The 20,487-nt window shown below is 51.3% G+C and overlaps 1 protein-coding gene across 1 annotated transcript in view; it reads right to left on the bottom strand.

The window, feature by feature from the left end:
* Positions 1-20,487, bottom strand: part of SHB (Src homology 2 domain containing adaptor protein B) — a gene marked incomplete at its 5' end in the record, with an annotated part of 124,614 nt that overhangs the window by 45,693 nt on the left and 58,434 nt on the right. Inside the window, one exon of the mRNA XM_006758610.2 lies at positions 490-705. Coding sequence (XP_006758673.1) covers positions 490-705 — 216 coding nt within the window. The remainder of the gene's footprint in view (positions 1-489; positions 706-20,487) is intronic.

Raw genomic sequence — 20,487 nt, 5'->3', positions numbered from 1 at the left:
TGTGAACTGGTCCATGTTAAAGCCGAGACTGGAAACGCAGCAGCCCTGGCCGCATACCGGCCTAGCAAGCTGTACAACTAGGTGTGGCACTGGGTTCCCTCAGGCCCAACAGGAGACACAACGCAGATTGGTTTTGTTTTAGTTTCTAAGAAAGTTCCTTCTGAAGTCAGATCTTGGCTTCAGTGCGTTAGGGCATTACGGACAGGACTGAGACAGGGTCAGACAATGAGATTAGCTGGGGCTTCCATGAAGACTGGGGACACTGGAACTGAGACCCAGGATTTCCTCTTGGCCTGGCCTCCCTCCCCTCCAGGACTCTCATTTTCGAGGGGCTCAGCTGAACTAGAAGCAAGGACAGCCCAACTGGATGACCCAATGCAGGCCTTGGCTTATCTGAGCAGGCAGGGACAGCGCACTGACTCCCTTTACCAAAGACGAGTGTCCAGCGTGGGTCAGTGCCGCCTCTGAGCAGGGCCACTGGCTCCTTACCTGCCAGAGCTGGGATGGTGACCCGGTTCCACTCCCATGGCTGGTCGTACTCATCAGCGGGCCTGTCGTCATCTTGGGGCAGCTTGCTCTCCCGCAGTCGGGGGCTGACTGCGCTCTCTGAGTCCGAGTCGATGCTTTGGCCCTCGGGTTCGTAAGGGGTGTCATACAACTGGATGCCTCTGTGCTGGGACCGGATACTTTCCTGCCTCTGAAATTCTGCAGGCACAAAAAGGAAGCAGAGGTGTCATGGAATTGAAACACACACTCCCTCACCTGGGATCTGCCAGGTGACACCCACAGGGGTTCAGAGCCACCAGCCGAGGAGGTGATGACCGCACAGGAACAGCCCCCTTTTCTGCATTCAATTGCTCCTCCCACCCCTTGAAGGCAGCATCTCTGCTTTCCCCGGGCAAGGTTTCCTCACGAAGATCTCAGGCTCTCAGGCCTGATGAGAGAGGTAGAAGGCTCACCGCCTCCATCCGCAGGTTCACTGCAGTCTCAAGGGCATGGCCCCGACGTGCGCATGATGTTCCAGGTGTGTTCCCACACCAGCCCAGAGCACAGAGCTCTCACCCCCTCGCTTTACAGACCAGTGGAGCCTCCCCCAATAGGACGGTTGTCCATTCTTGGCACTTTCATTCCCTGTATGAATAATGTAACGATCCTCAAGTTTTCACCCAGCTTGCAAATTCATTTTAAAAGACCCAACGAGCCTCCCCAGGGAGCCTGGGTCACTGTTTTTCTCCCCTGCAAAGTGGCTCCTTCCCAGCATTCCCACCTCCCCCAGAGCCTGTCTGCCTCCTAACACACTGAGCACCTCTGAGGGATGTGAGAGCCAGTGTCCATTCCACTTCTGAATAAGGAAGGGAAGCTCTTAGTCTCGCGGGGAGGATGCCAGCACGGGCTCCCGTGTGGACTGAGGGGCTACCTCATTCCCGAGAGGCCAGTGGGGGCCAGAGAGGGATGCAAGGATGCCAGTCAGCTGGTTCTGAGTCAAACAGAGATGCTTTCCCTGCTCCCATCAACACCCACTGTGTGCAGGGCCCGCACGGGACACAGCGAAGGGAGGGTTTGCTGCAGAGGCTGCTCTTGGGAAACGCACCAGTTCCAGAAGAGATACAATGACCCAAATCACCATGACACTACAGCGAAGGGGCTCCATGCGGGGCCTGGTGGAGGCAGGAGCAGAAGACATTTGAACTGACAGCTCTGACAGGTGGGAAATGGGAGAGGGCAGGATTCCCTGGGGTAGGACCAGGGCAAGCCAAGGCGGCGAGGCTGGGGAGAATGCTCCCTGCCTGCTTTCCTGGTGAAGCATAGCACATGTGCCATTTTGACCATTTTGAGTGTATAGTTCAGTGGTATTAAGTATATTCAACCATCACCACCACATCCATCTCCAGGACTTTTTCATCTTCCCAAACTGAAGCTCTGCAACATTAAGCAATGGCCCCCCATTCCTCCCTCTCCCAGCCCTTGGTCTCTGTACATTTGATACTTTAGGTACCTCATATGAGAATCTTGTGGTATTTGTCCTTCTGTGCCTGGCTTATTTCACTTCGCATAATGTTTTAAGGTTCTTCCATGTTGTAGTATGTGTCAGAATTTCATTTCTTTTTACGGCCAAATAATATCCCATTGTATATTTATTCACTGTCCACTTTTGTTGGAGTACTGGGTCCAAGGAGGTGAGAGAGTGGAGGTGAGGTTGGACACAAAAGGGGTGAGGGTCGTGAGAGTGAGTTGTTTAAACATTCTCCAAATCAGAGTTCCAATGGCAGAGAGATACGTAGAATCATACGTGTCTTAAAGAGCAACTGGCAAAACACACGAGTGATGACACCCTTCCAAGCAAGAGCACTGCTTTTAGGCCAGCTCTCGGGGTGACAGCCGTCCTAGCCGGAGTACAGGCCCTGATACAACAGAAGCCAGCTGAGGCTGTGCCGGGGTCATCGGTGTGGACCTTACGTAACGTTAGGGTAGTACTCCCCAAACTTCATTTAGTCATAAGTTTGCCATTGCTTGAGTACCAACAAGGTTATTATTTACCACACTTATTTATTCATTTTTTAGAGAAAATAATATTTAAAAAGTAAACCATCATCTAAACAGTTGATAAACATAAAAAGAATGAAGGAGGAGTAAATCGACCAGGCAGGTACCACTGCCCCCTGGGAGGCTGGCCTAAGGCGTGCTTTCCCTTGGCTGAGCAGGAGATGAGCAGATGCTGGACAGCTGTCAGGGATGCAAGCCCCAGAAAGACAGTTTCTTTGTCACTTTCTCCTTTTAGAGAGAATGAAAAGGAAAAAAACCTTCTTACAACATGGTTCTCAGGCCACCTAAAATTCTGTCTCCTCTGAGCACATGTCCCATACTTTGGCAAAGCACACTTTATTGTGAGTAAATTTGTTAGTTTTGGGGATGATGCTTCCCTTTCCATGCGGATGGGGGTAGGGGAAAGGGGAGGGGAGAAGAGGAAACGAGAAGAGCTATAGAAGGTACAGCCTGGCTCTGGGCCGTGTAACTCAGTTAATTGGAGTATCATCCTGTACACCAAAAGTTGGGTTCAACATTCCAGTCAAGGCACTTACCCAGGTTGCAGATTTAATCCCTGGTTGGGCCAGTGCAGGAGGCAACTGATTGATGCTTCTATCTCACATCGATGCTTCTCTCTCTCTCTCTCTCTCTCTCTCTCTCTCTCTCTCTCTCTCTTTCTCTCTCTCATCCCCCCCTTCCTCTCTTTAAAATATTTTTTTTTTAAAAAAAGGTAGAAAGAATCTGGTCAGCTGAAGGTGAAGACCAACTGTAAAGTACTGTAGACAAGCGACATGACGTGCTTTGTAAGGTCACTGTCATCTGTATCACTCCCGCCCTGGTTTCTAAGGAGTGCACTTGCCTCCTGTCTTTGGAGAATTCCAAGCGCTGAGGACACCGGGAACACAGCTGATAGGCACTGACCCAGGAAAACCCCTTTCTTCTTCATCCTATTTCAGAAGCAGGACCAGCAGCCACTACTGGGTAAACTGCAGTTTACAAAGCACTTTGCATGCGAATCACCACTTGGTCTTGAGCACCACAAAGCAATTCACAGATGCATTTCTGTGGGCCCCTTATTCTCTCCCAAAGCCTGGTTGCAAACAGATATTCAATGAATCTGGATAGGATAAATGAATGACAGCTGACAGCCAGATTTGCCCCCAATTCCAGTTAATTTCCGAAAGTCCCCGACAGCCATGTTACAGTTTAGTATTAGGCAATATTCAGAAGAGATGGATATTCTACATAAATACCAACCTAAAAGGAAAACACGTGCCAGGGAACAGATTAGCTATTAAATCAGAGGGCCTCGTGAGTACACCTCTCACACAGGATTTATTGTTCCCAAAGCATCTGTGCCTTACAAAGCTGGGTTAGTAATGGCATGCAGTTAGGGCAGGCGATGTTATAATGGTAATCATTAAAACAAGCTTCCTCCGTTTTACATGGTGAATTCAAATTTTCATTAAGGCTCCAACAATAGGGAACAGTTAAGTAAATTATGGCATGCTAACTGGATGGAATATTAAGCAGCCATTAAGATGATAAATCTGAAGATTATGTAGCTACATGGAAAAGCATGCATGAAATTATGCTAAGTTAAAAAGTAAAATACAAGATTGTTTATGGGTTGAGAGCAAACCACATAATATGGGCTTTCTAAACAAGTCCTGGATAATGTGAACATGCCCAACGGGAACTCTACTCTTTGCTTAGGAATTGCTGAATACTGGCATCCCATAATACCTAAACTCTGATGGCAGCGGTGCTGTAAGTACAGATACACATGAATAAGGGGCTGGAACTCTGAGGCAGGAAGGTAAACAGCCACTGTGTATAGAGGAAGGAATTACTGCATAATTATTTTTGAATGTTGTTTTAAGTAATGAATAAAAATGCTAGTAAAAAATGTAATTAAGATGGGAACACATAAAGGTAAATATAATTTTAAGCAGGCTGGGCTTACAGGAGCTGTGTGTGTTTTGGAAGCAGCTGCCTTTTCCCCGAGAAAAGGCCCATTTAGGGAGCATCTTCTGTCCCAGGAAAGGTTGGCCAAGAGCCCCAGGAAGTCAAGGGCCACCACGCCAGGCCAGCTCACCAGACGCCACGTCTCCTGCCTAATGACCAGGTCCATCCTCCTTGTTACCTGGACCGATCTGTGACGATCCAGAGGCTGATCTAAGAGGGGAGCTGGTGACCATATGTTTTAAGTCACAAGTTATCTGGACATCACCATCTATAAATTAATGGAAAATGACCTTAAATAGTGGGTGGCAGGCTGTGATTTCATGCCTCTTAGGCAGGGAGCAGAAACATTAAATTGAGAAAGTGGGAATTTCTCTCGACCTCCGGAGTAGAAAGGTTTTCAAGTGGAACTACATATGGAGAAAGAACAACAGAAGAACTGAAAGAGACCCTGGGTGCATTCACCAAGGGCTCAGGGCCAGGAGGTGAGGCAGGTACTCTGACCGACTGGCCACAGAGAGGCAAGGGCCAGGGGACTATCCGAGCGAGGGGCCCAGGACAGAGCTTGGTGCAAACCAGGAGCCTCCTGAGTGGATTTGACAAAGGTTTAGAGTTCCCCAAGCCCACAAGCAATGAGCTATATGCTACATTTCACTCCAGCAATCATAAACTCTGTGCCTCCCACCCCTTTTACCTTTGGCTGCCAGGAAGCTCATAGTTTATTTAGATGGATAACTTCAATAGCTATGTTAGCTTAGATATTGTGTAGATTCTCTTGCCCTTCCTTCTACATGGATTTTGATTATTATAATAGCCTCAGTATACACATTTCTTTTTATTATAGTCAGCCTCAAATCTACATTTTGAAAGGAGATGAACCCACAAATAAATGAAAAATTACACTAACACACTTTATGGTAAATACTTTCACTAGTAAGAAGACTGGAAGAAAAGAAACCTTTCGTTACCTCTTTACCTTCCCTTCAGGAACAGGAAAAGGAGGGCGGGGCTTGGCTTCAGTCTCAGGGAGCACCCAGCCATCCTCACACCCAGCCAGGCACTACCAGCACCAGAGCTGGACGGAGATGAATGAAGCGCAGTCCTGGCCATCAGGGAGCCCCTGTCACAAAGACTCCTCATCAGGGAGCAGACAGGGCACTACAATTCAGCCGGGGAAACTGGGGAGGGCCTTGAGATTTAGACATGAAGTTGTGGCACAGAAAATAGCATTTGATGGAGGCATAGGGGATGGGAGCACAGGTGTACATGGGGAAGGAGGGTCATCCAGGGGGCCCAGTGAAAGGGGAAGCTGGAGGCAGGTGGAAGTGGGTTCTGAATGGCCCTGAATGCCTGAGGATGGCTCCTCCAGGAGTGTCGAAGGAGAGGTGCCCTAGAACCTCTGGGCAGGGCGGAGCTGGGCAGGGAGAGGCTGGCACAGACGTGTAGGAGCCTAGCTGGAAATGATAGACGCTGGCCTGCAGGCCCTTCACCTCTAATTTTCCCAGCTGGGCTTGTCTGGGAATCCATACCAGATCCCAAATCACAGGGTGGCAGAGCTCGGAGGGACATGTGGCCCACGGAGGTCAGCACCTTTCAGCCTATGAAACCTCTCCTCAGCCAGGGAGGGCGTGCTGGCTGTGCCATGAGACTTCTCCCACACAGCTTTGAAGACTCAGAGGTCTAGGGTGACATTACTAGGACAACACACCCACCCCTGACTGGGTCTGCCCTGCACCAGCCACCTGGAGGGAGGCAAGGCCCGGGGGAAGGTGAGCAACAGGTTCAACAGCAAGTGTGATGGCTGAAAACACTGGTCCTGCCAGACTGCTTGGGCCTGAATCCTGGCCCCAGTGGGGACCGGGCCGAGCTGCCCCAGTTTCCTCATCGCTTGAGGTGGCTACCTCAGCACCCACCTTAGAAGGATGTTATGAGTTATGATTCGCATTCACTGTTGAGGACAGAATGCTCCAGGAGTGACTGTCCAAGTTACCACCACTGGGGCTTCCTAGGGACACCCTCCAAGACCCCTCCTCCTCTGCGATTGCCCTATGTCCCCCAGAGCTACAAAGGCCTGCTTACTGAAATCCAACAGGCCAACCTGCATTGGGTTTCAATACCACCCTCAGAACTACTAGTACTTCCATTTCTGGATCCACAACTTCCCATGTTAGCTACTGATTTGGCAATCTCACGCCTCCACGTGGGAACCCTGCCTTGGATCAAGTCTTGTGCACAACACGAAACACACAGGGAGGTCTCAGCGACCAGGAGTCTACATTTTACAGATGGGCAAACTGAGGCCTGGGGATGAGAAGACAGTGGCAGAGAGGAGGCCCAAGTCCTCTAACTCCTGCCTTTCCTGGATGCTTCCCGACAGCTTTTTCTTGGACTGTCTTGTTTTTAACCTGGAAGCAGGGGCATCTATTCCAGGCGGGTCGGGTGTGAAAAAGCACACCCAACGCTGCAGACTCAGCGAGGGGCTCCATGCAGTGGTGGCGGCTGTTTCTAATTAGACACGCAACTGAAACCCGCCAAGTTCCAGGGCACCGCATCAAAGCGGAGACGGGACGCTCTCCCCTTCGGAACTGTTCAAAAGCTCCTGGAGAAAGACCCTCCGGACCAGGGTCCTTCAACGGATGCCTGGATGCAGGTGTCCCTTGGAGGCCGGAGAACGAGGTGGCAGCAGGAGACCTCCTGGGTGGACGCTGTGGGCCAGCGAGGGCAGGGCAGGGCGGCAGGGAATCAACGCCTGGAGACAAACCCAGCATGACACAAGCAGGAGGCCCCTCCTCCTCTATCTAGTCTGGTTTCCGGAGCTGTCCCGAAGCCAGGAGACTGACTAATTGGAGTTCTCTTACCATCTCTTTTCCAGGCGTGCAGAGAAACACCCAAGAAACAGAGGGCGAGCTCTGCGGAAGCGGGGTGTGGAACAGGAACAATGGTCCCGTCAGGAGCAGAGCGGGCCTGGCACTGGCCGGGGTCTGAGTCAGGAGCCTGGTGTGCTCCCTTCGCTCGGTCATCTGCACAGTGGCAGGGTCGCCCCTGGAGCCGCCTTGTTCTGTGGCCCAGAAGGGAGATAAGCCTGCACACCGAATGACACCGAACATGATTTCCTTGGATTTAAAAAGCCATGTGGGCCTCTTCGCAGAGCTCGCGGGCACTCTCCGCGATGACAGCTGCGTCCTTCAGCCCTGCCCATCGCCCTGCACTCTTCCCGTGATGGCCTTCGCGTGCGGGGATGGGGCCTTCGCGGTGCAGGCCCGAGTCTGTCGCCATCCCCCGTGGAGACTCACTGAGGCGAACTGGCTGCTCCAGGATCCTGGCTGCTCCCAGGCAGCGCATACACGAGTCTCCATTGGAGCAGCCACTTCCCCAGGAGACAGCCTTCCAATTCTATACCAACTGTAAGATCCAGTAGGAGCCTGCCTGCTTTGTTTTCTCAAACATCCACTGAGCCCCTACTGTGTGCTAGAGTGCTGAGCATTCTCAGGGTGTTAGACGAGGCTCCCCCTCCCCCCTCCCCAAAGGTCTCCTGGTTTAGCAGGAGAATCGGGGCCAAACATCTATAAGCACCGAGTTAATAACAATTACGAGTTACTGAAACCTGCTGGTGCCAGGCACCGTCTTGGGTACAGGCAGTGTATCATTCCTAGCAAGGCAAGTGGGACTGAGTTTTACATCGCAGAAACCGAGGCTCAGACAGGTTCAGAGGCTGGGTTCACCAGTTCTGACTGGGCCCAAGCACCCTCAGGTGGTACAGACAGCGGCAGCTGGTGGAGAAAGGAAACAAATGCAGTCCTTGGGAGTTTGAAAAACTTTAGGAAGGAGGTGGCCTTTCACAGAATCTTAGGTACTAGTGCGAGGAGGGCCCTCAAGGGTCAGGGAAGCCTAGGGATCCACCTGGTGTCAGACAGCACACAGCAGGCCCAGGCAGAATGCACGTGAGGGAAGGAGGAAGGTTCAGACAGGTGAAGGCCAGGGCCACCAGGACAAAGGGTGACCAAGGCCAGACAAGCACAAATAAATGGGCAGAGGAAAGCTTGAGGGATTTTGAGAGAAAATCAAATAGTTTGAGTTGCTTTGTGCCCATTGCTTATGAGGAAGAAGAGCTGGGAAGTGGCTAGAACAGCAGAGTAGAGCTGTGCTATGGAAGGCCTTGAGTGCGGCTGTAGACTGCAGACTCAGAGGTTGGAAACTGGAAAATGTGGACCAGGAGCCTTAATCAGGTTTGCGTTTTCACACACACACAGCAGTCTTTTTAGAAGCTGGCAGGAAACACCCGGGTGTAGCAATCAGCTACTGATGACCTGAAAGTCCAACGGGCAAACACTTAGGGCTCCACCCTTTCAGGAAGTGGACAGAGGATGCCCAGGATCCAGCAAGAAAACACACCCCTGCCAACAGCCCCAAACACGGAAATGAGGATTTCTACCAGGACGAGGGGCAGGTGCCCCCTGACCTCTGTGCGGCAGACAGAGGCCAGAGCCAGCAGGGACTGCCTGGGGCCTTGGCAATCAAGCCAGACGTGGGTCCCGCCTTGTGTCATCTGAGTATTGACGGTCGTACTTATAAAGGGGGCCAGCCGCCCCCTGGTGCAATCTTCCAGTCTACTGGGCATGCTGAGGTCTCAGCTTCTAGAGTGGCCTCGGGTACATGCTAATGTGATAAAGCTACGGGGGACAGACTAGTCGCACCTGCCTGTTCTCATGGTCCCCCCCAGAACGAGCCTTGGAGGAGCCATGACCACACCCAAGCCCCTCCCCACCTGCAGCTCAGACAGGCCGAGTGGTTCAGCCAATGTCTCGAAGGCTCAACTCTCGATAACACTCTAAGAATTACTGAGTACTGAGTGCATGCTGTGCCGGGGTCTGTGCTAGGAGCACTGCATCCAGTCCTTCATTTAATTCTCACAGCACCTCTATGAGGGGCTACTGTTGACATCGCCACTGTAAAGGTGGTCATAGAGCAAGCCAGGGATGGAGGCAGCCTGGCTCTAAATCCCAGCAGCTCAACTTCTTAACCCTGCAGCTGTCTACGCCATCTTTCTGATCCAAGTCGGTGCTTCCTTTACTCTACCAGGTCCAAAACAATACCAATGCGTTCACCACCGGTGCTAGCCCCCCCTGTGCCAGGCAGGTAACAGGTCATGGAGGTTTATCTGACTCGGACCATACACAGGTCCCTTCAGAAATCATGGTCAAGCAGTCGGGAGGAAAGCCAAGGGCAATATCATGAGGAGGAGAGCTGCCCGTTAAGGGGGAATTCCAGCACATTCTAAAACTTCAGAGGGGCAGCCAACACATGCTGCTGTCCCAGTCTAGCTGGCCCTAAGCAAGTGATTACAAACTGGCATTGGGAGCAGAGTGTCAGCATCCCAGGGCAGAGACAAGGCCCCTTCTAGGCATGACCCTTCCCTTCACCTGAGGAGGTACCCCTTGCCACATGACAGGTTTGCAGCCAAATGGGTCAAACCCACCTGGTGGTGGCTGTTGCTGGTCATGACGTCACTGTCTCACGCTGAGGGATGTTGCTGGCATTGTGCCGTGCCCAGCACAGCTGCCTGGCCGGAAGCAACTTGCTGAGCTCTGGCAAGCTCTCTGCCCCAGCCTTCCCTGCTTTGGAACTGCTTCAATAGAGGAGCTTATCCCCCTGGGTTCTTGGACAACCGTGGCCTTCTGGATGATGGTCACAAGGCTGCCGGCCTGATACCAGCCTGGCCCTGCGCTGGCCAGCTGTGTGACTAGACAACCGCCTGGTCCATTGGGCTGAGATTCCTTGCAGGTGAAGCAGGAAGGGGTATAGCAGATGGTCTCAGAGGCCGCTCTGGCTCCAAAGTCCCTTCATGTGATTTTTCAAATAGTGGATGTTTACACAGGCTTCTTGGTCCAGGGCTACAGCTCCAGAATGTGAAGGGGACATATGAGGGAGCACCATCCTACCATCATGTGGGGTCCCTGGCCTCAGCATCCCAACCACCTTCCAGCAAACTCGTCCCAAGTTTAACCTCCATATGCAATGAGAGCCCTGCCTGGTGAGCTCTACTCCAACGCACAGTTACGTTCTCCTGCCTGTGATAACTCATTTTGTGTCAACTTGACTGAGCCCAGACGTTTGATCAAAACATTCTGGGTGTTTCTACGAGTGTTTCTGAATGAGATTAACTTTTATTTATTTATTTTTTAAAATATATTTTATTGATTTATTACAGAGAGGAAGGGGGAGAGATAGAGAGCTAGAAACATCGATGAGAGAGAAACATCAATCAGCTGCCTCCTGCAAATCTCCCACTGGGGATGTGCCCGCAACCCAGGTACATGCCCTTGACCGGAATCGAACCCGGGACCCTTCAGTCTGCAGGCCGACGCTCTATACACTGAGCCAAAAAGGTTTCAGCGAGATTAACTTTTAAATCAGAACATTGAGTAAAACATTCTCTCCCTAATGTGGTGGTCCTGGTCTAATCAGTTGAAGGCCCAAATACAACAATTCCTCTTGCCTAACAGTGTTTGAACTGGGACACTGGCCTTTTTCCTTCCTTTTGACTAAAAGTGAAACATTGGCTCTTCCTGGGACTCGAGCCTGCTAGCCTTCAGACTGAAACTACATCATCAGTTCTCCTGGTTCTCAGGCCTTCAGACTTGGACAGGAATAAAAGTATGGGCTCTCCTGGGTTTCCAGCTTGCTGACTCACCATGAAGGTCTTAGGACTTGCCAGTCTCCATAACTGTGTGAGCGAACTCCTTATCATAAATCTCTCTTATTGGCTGCTTCCCTGGAGAACCCTGACTAATACATACATGCCTCTATGAAGAGTACTTCCCACATGCCCAGTACATCGTCCACGGTTGGGCTGCCTGTCCATTCCCCTTTCAAGAAATAGTTCCTGCACAGTATGTGTACCAACACGGCGAGCTGGGTCTACAAAACCTCTTTATGCCAATGCAGAGGAGATCTCCCACGTGTCCTGACCCAAAATACAGGGATGCAGCCAAGCATTGCCTCCCTAAGAGGGACCTGAAATTCTGCCCTCTGGAGACCTAACAATAGCAGAGCCACTGCAAGATCAGGACCTCAGGGTGGGGAAATCCCTACCTGGCCCAGGAATGACCACCTGCCAAAGGCCCACCCACACAATAAAAAAGACCAACAGCAAGACTCCCTCACTTCATACAGCATTTTCTTGTCCACAGGCCCTTTGCATTATTTGGGGCTTATAACCATTAGACTATAAACAGACCCTGGTAGGCAGAACCTCATCATGTAATAGGGGGCCAATGGGAAGCCCAGAGTAGAAGGGACTTGCCAAGCCACAGAGTGAGAAATCAGCACAACTCCTACCTACCGGTATGTCCAACTTTACTGTCACATCTTGTAATTTTTTTGGTGTCACAACACAAAATATCGATTCTATTTTTTGTTTTGTTTGGAAGAGGAGTGGGGAAGGTGTGTGTGTAGGTGCTACACACAAGAATTAGAAACCTGAAAGCTACCTCTGTAGAACCACTTTCAAGCAGCCTTTTCCTGTCAATAGCCACCACAGATGACACCATCCACACAACCATCTCAAGAATTATTTGGAAGGAAACATCTGGATAATGAATACTTTTATGTTGGGAAATGCAAGGACAGCTCCTCCTCGGGGCCCGAAAAAAGTGTCCTGAAGAGGCCCCATACTGTGAGAAGGTGTCATTAACGCCTGGAGCATGAGAGCAGAGGCGAGAGCAGAGACGCCTTGAGATTCGGAGTGGAGACAGCCATCTCTTTTCTCACTGGCTCTTCTCCAGGATGCCCAGCCTGAAGTGCTGCTGCCCCAGAGCTCCCAGTCAGGGTTTCTGTTTGGTTTGGGACACCATGTCCTGAACCCCACAGCACAAGAGCGGCGTGCAGCAGCTCACAGATGAATCCGACACCATCACTAGCACTTCCCTTTAAGAAGCTGGGAAGGTGTTCCTGACATCTCGTATCAGCCACCACGCTCTCAATGTTAGTGTGAGAATTCCTCAGCCCAGGGGCCCCCAGACTCTCTTACCAGAGCTCCAGACATCTGTGTGTTCAGTTCCCCGCCCCCCCACCCCCCACTCCCGCTGCTGAGGGCCAAGTTCAAGTCCAACCCATCCTGACACACCTGTGATTCCGAGCACAGAACACGGCTCCACAGATGCTCTGTAAACATGGGCCGAGAGAACGATAGTCTTTTGCGAATTTAATACAGAAAAGAGATATTTTAAAATGTATCTACCTTGAAAAAGGAACTGTGCTCACAGACTAGTGGGAAGAGTATAAACTGTGGAGACAGCCTTTTCAGAGAGAGAAAACTGGTGGATTTAACAAAAATTAAGTACCCCGTGGCCTGTTCCATTTCTGGAAATTGAATCTACAGAAATACCCAGACCCACACACAGAAATAAATGTACATGGATGGATGTTTGCTACAGAAGTAACAATGAAAAACAGGACCCCAGCTGAAGGCTATGACTAGGGAGGACTGAGTACACTGTGCTGTGGTCACATAGAGCCATGCAACAGAACTGATGACCTTGGACAAGATGTGTGATGCAACGCAAGGTGTAGCAGGATAGCATTATGTAGAAAACAATGTTTGCACTGTGTAGAGATGTGTATGTTTGTCAGCAAATGGGAAAAAGGCTAAATGAAAATACAACAGATGCTTGTCTTTGGAGAGAGATTGCACCTTTTATTTCCTGTAGCCTGTATGCCAAATTTTCTTACCCAGAGCACATATTTTTTGATGTTTTTTAAGGAAGTTTCACGTGCAGCTGTGGCACATGAAACTACCCCCTTTACTGTTGTTGTTGTGACAGCACGTGTTGAGTATCTACTCTGAACCAGGCACTGTGCTGGGAGTTTTATATTAACCCCAGGACAGATGAGGAAACTGAGGCTGGGACAGGGAGGTCGTAGGACTGAGCTGGGGTCCTTGAGGCTCCCTGCCGCCTTTGGGAAGCACGGTGGCTGTGGAATCCCCGCATCTGCTGCTTAACATTGCAGGGGGATGGGGTTTAGATCAGCAGCTTCTGCTCTTGTGAACGTTCAATAATTTCCACTTCTTATCATGTTGACACATTTGCAGTTTAGGAAACAGAGTTCAGAGGAAATTACGTTTGGGTTTTTAACTCTAAGATGTACATTTAATTATAACATGGCCCCTCATGGAGGCGCTGGATTTATAGACACACATTAAAGAACTGTAGTTACAGTCTAAGCCGCAGATGACAAAAGCTTTCCCAAGACACACAGCTACAAGAACAGGCCTGATCACTTTTTGGGATCTGCAAAAGGTCCTGCTCTCGCAGGGACTCATACCCTTTCTTCTAAGTCACAAGGCCAGGTAATTCCCATCAGCCAATGCTGATCAACAAGTTGTGAATCAAAAAGCAACCTAAGATGGTTGATAGCAAACAGGCCGCCCTTTGCGGAGGGGGCGTGCTCAGGGTGACGTGGGTCTCGATCTCGATGCCCAGCACCGAAGCAGCTGCTTCCTGAAAGGGCTCCCTGCCGAGGGGTCAGAAGGGATTACAAGCAGCACAAGTTCTTGCCCATCCAAGTAGAGATGTGCTTCAGGAAATGGCCCAAGAGTCCTGACTGGAAAGCCACACTAGAGTGACGGTGGAGGTCCAGATACCAGCTACTTCACTAGTTCATTCTTTTGCTGGATCGCTCAGCTACTGAGCACCCCGTGTGCTGGTTTATGGGGAAATGCTGATCAATGAAACCTGGCCCCTGCCCTAGAGAAGCTCACAGCCTAAAACCCAGTCTTCTCTGGGGCTTTTTAGTTAAGTGCGTCATCTGCTCAAGTACCTCTGGCCTAAGAGGCTCACGCTGTAATGGCTAAGCAATGGGGAGCCATCAAAGGCTTCTGCGGAGACCCAGGGGTGAGCACTTCCCTGGTCCACCCACTGCACTTTATGCTGTGTTGGGAGGCTGGGCTAGTCAGGTCCCCCAGGCCTGTTTCCCCAAATTTCAGACTGGACTCTTACTGCCACCATACACAGGGTGGAGTAAATGAATGCACTGGTATCAACCCCAAGCCCTAGGGCAAGTGTTAACTGTGGGACACCTGTGAGCCAGAATCAAGTGCCAAGGGTCTGGGGAGCACTAGGGTATATATTGTGAACTTATACTTACAAACATGTATATGTACACATATATGTACACACACACACACACGCAGAGTCACATGCATATATGACAGGCCCTCTAGCAGACTGATTAATGCCTGAGTCCCTTAGAGTGCCTGCCCCACCCTGGTCAGCAGGTTTTCTCTGTAGAGGTGGGGTGGGGGTGGGGTGAAGGAGTTGGAAGCACTTCTTGTCAGGTGTGTATATGTGAGCAAATCAGCCAGAAGTCAGGGGCACACGGGGTGAGTGACAGGGGAAGAGACTGAAAATGACAATCAGCAGCTGCTCGAGGCCTGCTGAGGACTCTTCTTCCTTTTCCTTGAAATAAGATGGGGCTTAGCAAGTGGCTTTTGGGTTAAGTCTTATGACCCAGTGAATGAGGGCTGGGGGAGGGTGGGGTGGAAAAGGAAGCCTACTTGAGTGTGTATTAAGTTAGGAGAAAAAGGAAATCACAGGAAGAAAAATGAACTAAAAGCTAAAAATAAGGCAGCTCCAACATTTTGCTAGACAGAAAATATAGCCCAGCTAAGTAGGGAATCCAAAGAGGTATAGAACAGAAAATGTAAAGTTCCCACCTAAAAATAACTGAAGCACTAATGTGGACCCACTAATGAGAAACACGGAATTTCTGATATGAGCCCAAGATTGTGGTCTCACTTGGAAGGGAGGGGTTGCCCGCAGTCTGGAATGTAAGGTTCTCTTCGAACTAGGAAGCTGGCAATACAGGGCTGAGGTCAACCCCAAGTATTGTGACCTGTCGGCTCCACAACCTACAGAAAGCTCTGCCCTACCCCTCATCAAGTAAGTTTCAGACCTTGTCCATCTTGGATACATGCAAACATTATTCAAATGATTAACCTCTATCTCTCCCCGATAGTGTAGTGCTTCAATCCCAGATACAGAACGTGTTGGCAGCTCTGTATAACGGTATGCACGGTTTGGAACGGGACCCAGGAGACGGGTCCAAGCCCTGGCCCTGGCATTGACCAGCTCGGGCCGTGTGGAGAGCAACTTGTCCCGCAGAGCCTCGGCTCCTCCGCTCTGGAGTGGGGAGAATACTAATATCAACTTCACGGGGCTGTGATAAAATAAAACCAGACAGGTTATAAAGGAGGCTTGTAAACCATAAAACCCTACGCAGATGTTACAGATTAGGGCGGCATACACATCCATGTGCACAGATAGAGACACAACCTTTTCCTAGCTGACATCTGGTATAAATGACTCGCCATTCAATCAGTTTATGTCCACCAGGAGAAGACATCTTATTTCATTTTTCTTTTGTAATATCAGTCTGTACAGTGTTTTCCCATTTTACTCCCTAAAAGAAGGACCCTGCAACGTGTGACAAGGTTCTGAGAAGCATGATCTGACTCCTGGGTTCAGAAACATGACACACTTTTTTGCAAGACACCCACCCCCATAGAACTTGGAACGGCTCTGGGGGAAGGAGTGCCTTTATGTTATACACACACCCGCTAATAACGGGAACCGAAGCGCTCTTCCTGAACGTTTCATTAAGTATATCATCTGCTCACGTTTGGCACTTTTCCACTAGCTGGGAACCTACAAAAACTGATGTGGTATGACAGCTGAGTTGATGCTGCCAGACAAGCCTCCTCGCTCGCAAACGAGGTGGGGGCGGTGGGAGCCGGGAAGGAGGAGGGGAGGGAGGGCGGCAGCTGTCATGTTACAGCTGCCACCACACAGACACGCACTTCAGATTTCACTCACGTCCCCCTGATGGAGGCACCAGACACAGGCCACATGACTGAGGGCTCCGTGCTCATCCTGGTGAGACAAAGAGACTGAGACTCCTGAGGACATCCTACCCTCCCAAGGAATCTCTCTCAACTCCCCTTTGGTGCAAGCTTTCCTCTGGTGTTTCCACCTCTGGGCTGGATATCTCCCCCACCAGGCCCATTGTTGACCTGGAGAAGGCTCTGCTGTTCCGCGTCCTACTGCCAACTCAGAGGGGCTGGCCCACAGAGGCCTTCAGCAGCCCCTGACCACTGGCTGCCAGGCTGCAGAACAGTTCCTCGGCAGGCGGTGGTCACAGCCTGCTCCAAGCCTGAGTGAGGACAGGACCTCAGGGGTCCTGCTGAGGATCTGTCACCAAAGTCCATTAAAATCTCATTCATCCACCACTCAGAGGATGCCTCCCTCTGCTTAGCTTGCTTTCCTCATTGACAATCAGTGTATGTTAATAGTGGGAGTAATATTGTGGGGGGCATGGGCAGCAGAAAGAAGAGGGGTGCTCAAAATTAGGAGAGCAAATGTATAGAGAAAACTCCCCAGCACCTACAGGGACCCTAGTTACACACCCAAAGGGAGCCGGCTATTTCCCGCCATTCTTATCTACTCCGTAGAGACGGTCATGGTCCTTAGAACACTCAATTGCATGCACTCCCTTATATCTGCCAGAAGGAATGGCTTAAAATCAACTATTCTAAGAGCCAAATCATCATTTTAGGCAGATGTCTTTCAACACGCAATTGGCTCACATCCAATGATTCTATACAATAGGTCAAATCATTCTGTTTCCTGGGGGCTTAATTTGCAACTAATTCCTCTTACAAGGTTTACCAGGAAGCTCCCGCTGTTTAAAATGACCCATGCTGGGGTCCTTTGTGGAGATTTCTCTATGTGGTGGACAACCGGAAATGGCTGTTCTGAAAAATGCCCAAGCTGATCCCAGCTATTCTGTGTGCCCACTGTCAGCTGTGGTCCGCAGGTGGGAGCAGCTGCAGGGTGGTCTCCTGTCCACAGGCTTGATTTATGGTCTCAATTTTCAGGAGGACCTGAAGCCCTCTGCCCTCACAACTAAGAGCTGTCCAGGTCCTCACCTGCATCACAATCTCTGAGCTCAGCTGTGGCGCCCAGTGGGAGCTGCTCAGGAGGGAGAGCAGCCTGGCCAGCCCAGATGGAGGCTCACTAACCCAGGTCCCCGGGCCGGGGCATGTGCAGGATCTGTGATTTCGTGCTTAGGTGCCCAGACTGCACAGGCCTGTTTTAAGTACTCACACAACACAACGGTTATCTAAAAATATTTGGGAGGTTGGCTAACTTAGGCGAGAGTCTAAAACCCTCATCTCTACAACACCAGCTGGCTCCCCATCAGTCACAGCCTCCGTGCTTCCACTCGGTGCCAGGCCCCGGGCCAAGTTCAGAGCCTGCTCTCCACTCCCCCACCCCAACGATGACCTTTCCTTTCAACACCCAAAGGCCTTCAAAGGCCTGGCTTAGATCTCACCCCCTTAAGTGCTGCCCCTAACCCACTCTGGGGAGGCATTTTGCTCCTTTGCTGCCCACTCTGGCACTGATTATCTGTCCCATTCATTTGCCAATCAATCACCAAGGCCTCTTCTAGTGCCGGCTCTGTTCTCAACTTCCTGCGAGTCTGCTCTCAACTTCTTATCCTGGGCTAATTTTCCAATTTGACCTAGGTTTCTGTGAGCAGAGGCTCTATGCTACCAATCTGCCTGCCCAAGTGGCCCAGTGCCTGCCTGGTCCCAGCAGGGTCTCAATGAGCTCAATGATTTGATTCAGGGACAAGAAAAGATGATGGATGGAATGTGGGGAGGGGGCAAGTTACGGTTCAATAACTCCCAACAGTCCTCCGGGTAAAGCCCAAACCCCTTCCAGGGGCTCAGAACTACACCCCACAATCGCACGCCTTTCCATGTGCCCTGCACAAACTTCAGGGGATGGCACAGGCTGTCTCTCCCCCTGCAAGGCACCCTCCCCTGTCCCCTGCACGGTGTCACCTCTGAGTTTCCTCAGGTCCCAGCTCAGCGCCTGTGAAACCACTGGTGGGTTCCCAGGGTCACTATGCTGGTCCCCTCCTCCAAGGCTGCTCGAAAGATGTGGGACAAGCTTTGACTCCTGGGAGGACATTCCTGCCAACTTTTCCCCTAGGAACCCAAGTGAGCACACCATGTCTGTGGGTCCTCCATGCCACGAAGTAAAGTCCGAGACACTCCAGTGCCTGGCCTGGGTCCACGGCTGCCCCCCCAGAACTGGTACAGAGCCATAGAACGACTGCTGATTAGACAAACTCTCCTGGAGCACTGCCTCCCCCTACCCCCCATCTTATCTTTGTGGCCAACCTGAGAGGCCCAGGGGTGATGTCCGACACTATCATCTTGTAGCTCCCCCTCGGCCTGCCGCCCTCGGCCCACGCAGGAAGTCCTGTGCCTTTCACACCACAGAGGGACGAGGCTGCAGCATCGCTGCTCCCTTTCCCCAAGGCTGACAGTCAGTCTGTCCCGTTTGAAAGGAGCTTCTCACTGTGCAACAAGGACAACAGGACCTCAGGGACATCGGGTCAGGGCAGGAGACCCTGCTGAAGGACAGAGGGTCCCGAGATGGGGGTGGGACAAACACAAGGCGTTTCCTCCTGGCTCACGGACCACTGAGTGTAAAATAGACAAGAGGCAGGAAAGCCAGGGGACAGGCACTCGCTGTGTTTCGCGATGGCAGAGCTTCTTTCCCTTGTAAAGCGACAGGCTGCTCACCTGCCTTCTTGTAAAAGAAAACAAGACAAGGATTTACAGCATTCCTGTTGCTCGGGGACCTCAGAGTTACAATCCCAAGGCACAGGGACCAGCAGCCGGAGGCTCAGGGCGGGGAGGGAGGGAAGCACCAGGGCCTGGGTCACACCGGACAGTCACCCGCTGCCCTAGGCTTCCTAGTCACAAATGGCTCCATAAAACGTAAATCCCCCAGAACGACAGGCGCCCCAGAGACTCACAACATCTTCCCCTGAGCAAGACAAATGGTCTCTGCATGGCCTGTTTTCAAATTTGGGAGAGCACGTGCTTCGACAGCCTCAAAACCAGCCACTCAGGCCCTGCCCAGGATGCTGGAGGAGGGAGAGGCTCTCTCAGGACTCAAAGCAAGAATGAGACAGGGAAGTATCAAGCCATCTAGGAGCCTGGGGAGGGTTCCTGGGAGGAGGGGAAGGTGATGGTGAGAATTGACACAGGAGAGAGCTGGGAGGTGTTGAGGCATTGCCTAGAGCCTGGAGATCCTCCCGGGGGTGCAGAGGGAGGTGTGGCTTGAGGAAGGCCTGGAAAGTTTGGACTTTGATCATGAGCAGGGGAGCAATATGGCTGGGCATTGGGAAAATCATCTGGTGACAGTGAGAGGGAGGGGTCTGGGAAGGGGGTGTGTTGGGGGGGTGGGGGCGGGGCATGTGGGCCCTCGAGCTCCCCCGCACGGGTGAAGGGCAGCGCACAGTGCCCCACACTACAGGGCACCAGGAGCTCAAGGCTGCTCCTCTTTGCTCAGATGATGCACATGCAAAATGACAGCCCTTTAGAACACATTAAAAACATTTTCCTAAAAGTAGATACAGTAAAATTATGCTCCATTTGAAAGCAGGCTTTGGTGGAAAGACATCCCCCAGGGAAGCTAGTGTGACTTAGCTCGCAAACAGATTTCCAGGGTGCCGAGTGGAAGCTGCAGACACCAAGTGTCGCATGCTGTGAGGTCTGATCACAACTGGTGACAAGTGGACAGAAGCACCTGAAGCCTCAGCCAAGCCTCATGGTTAGCAGACGGAGGCTTTCCGTTTGTGGGAAGTCATTTCCGGAGCCCGGTGGGACCCGTGTGCGTCTAGTGTGCCTTATTGTACTCCTGCGCCGTCCAAGCATCAGAGTAGGTCAGCACTGAAGTCACCTCAGGACCAGGCTGCAGCCCTGCCTTTAGAGATGGAGAAACTGCTGCCCCAGAAGGGCAGTGCCTTTCCAAGTTCACACCAGGAACCAGTGCAGCTGGGTTGAGCTTCTGAGTCCTTCAGCACATGATTCTTCCCCCTAACCACACCGCACGCTCCTGTTGTTTCGCCATTCAA

This window comes from Myotis davidii, unplaced genomic scaffold (genome assembly GCF_000327345.1).
Source record: "Myotis davidii unplaced genomic scaffold, ASM32734v1 scaffold534, whole genome shotgun sequence".
Taxonomy (NCBI): Eukaryota; Metazoa; Chordata; class Mammalia; order Chiroptera; family Vespertilionidae; genus Myotis; species Myotis davidii.
Note: the sequence above shows the minus strand (reverse complement) of the source record. Positions and strands in the feature narration are given on the sequence as shown.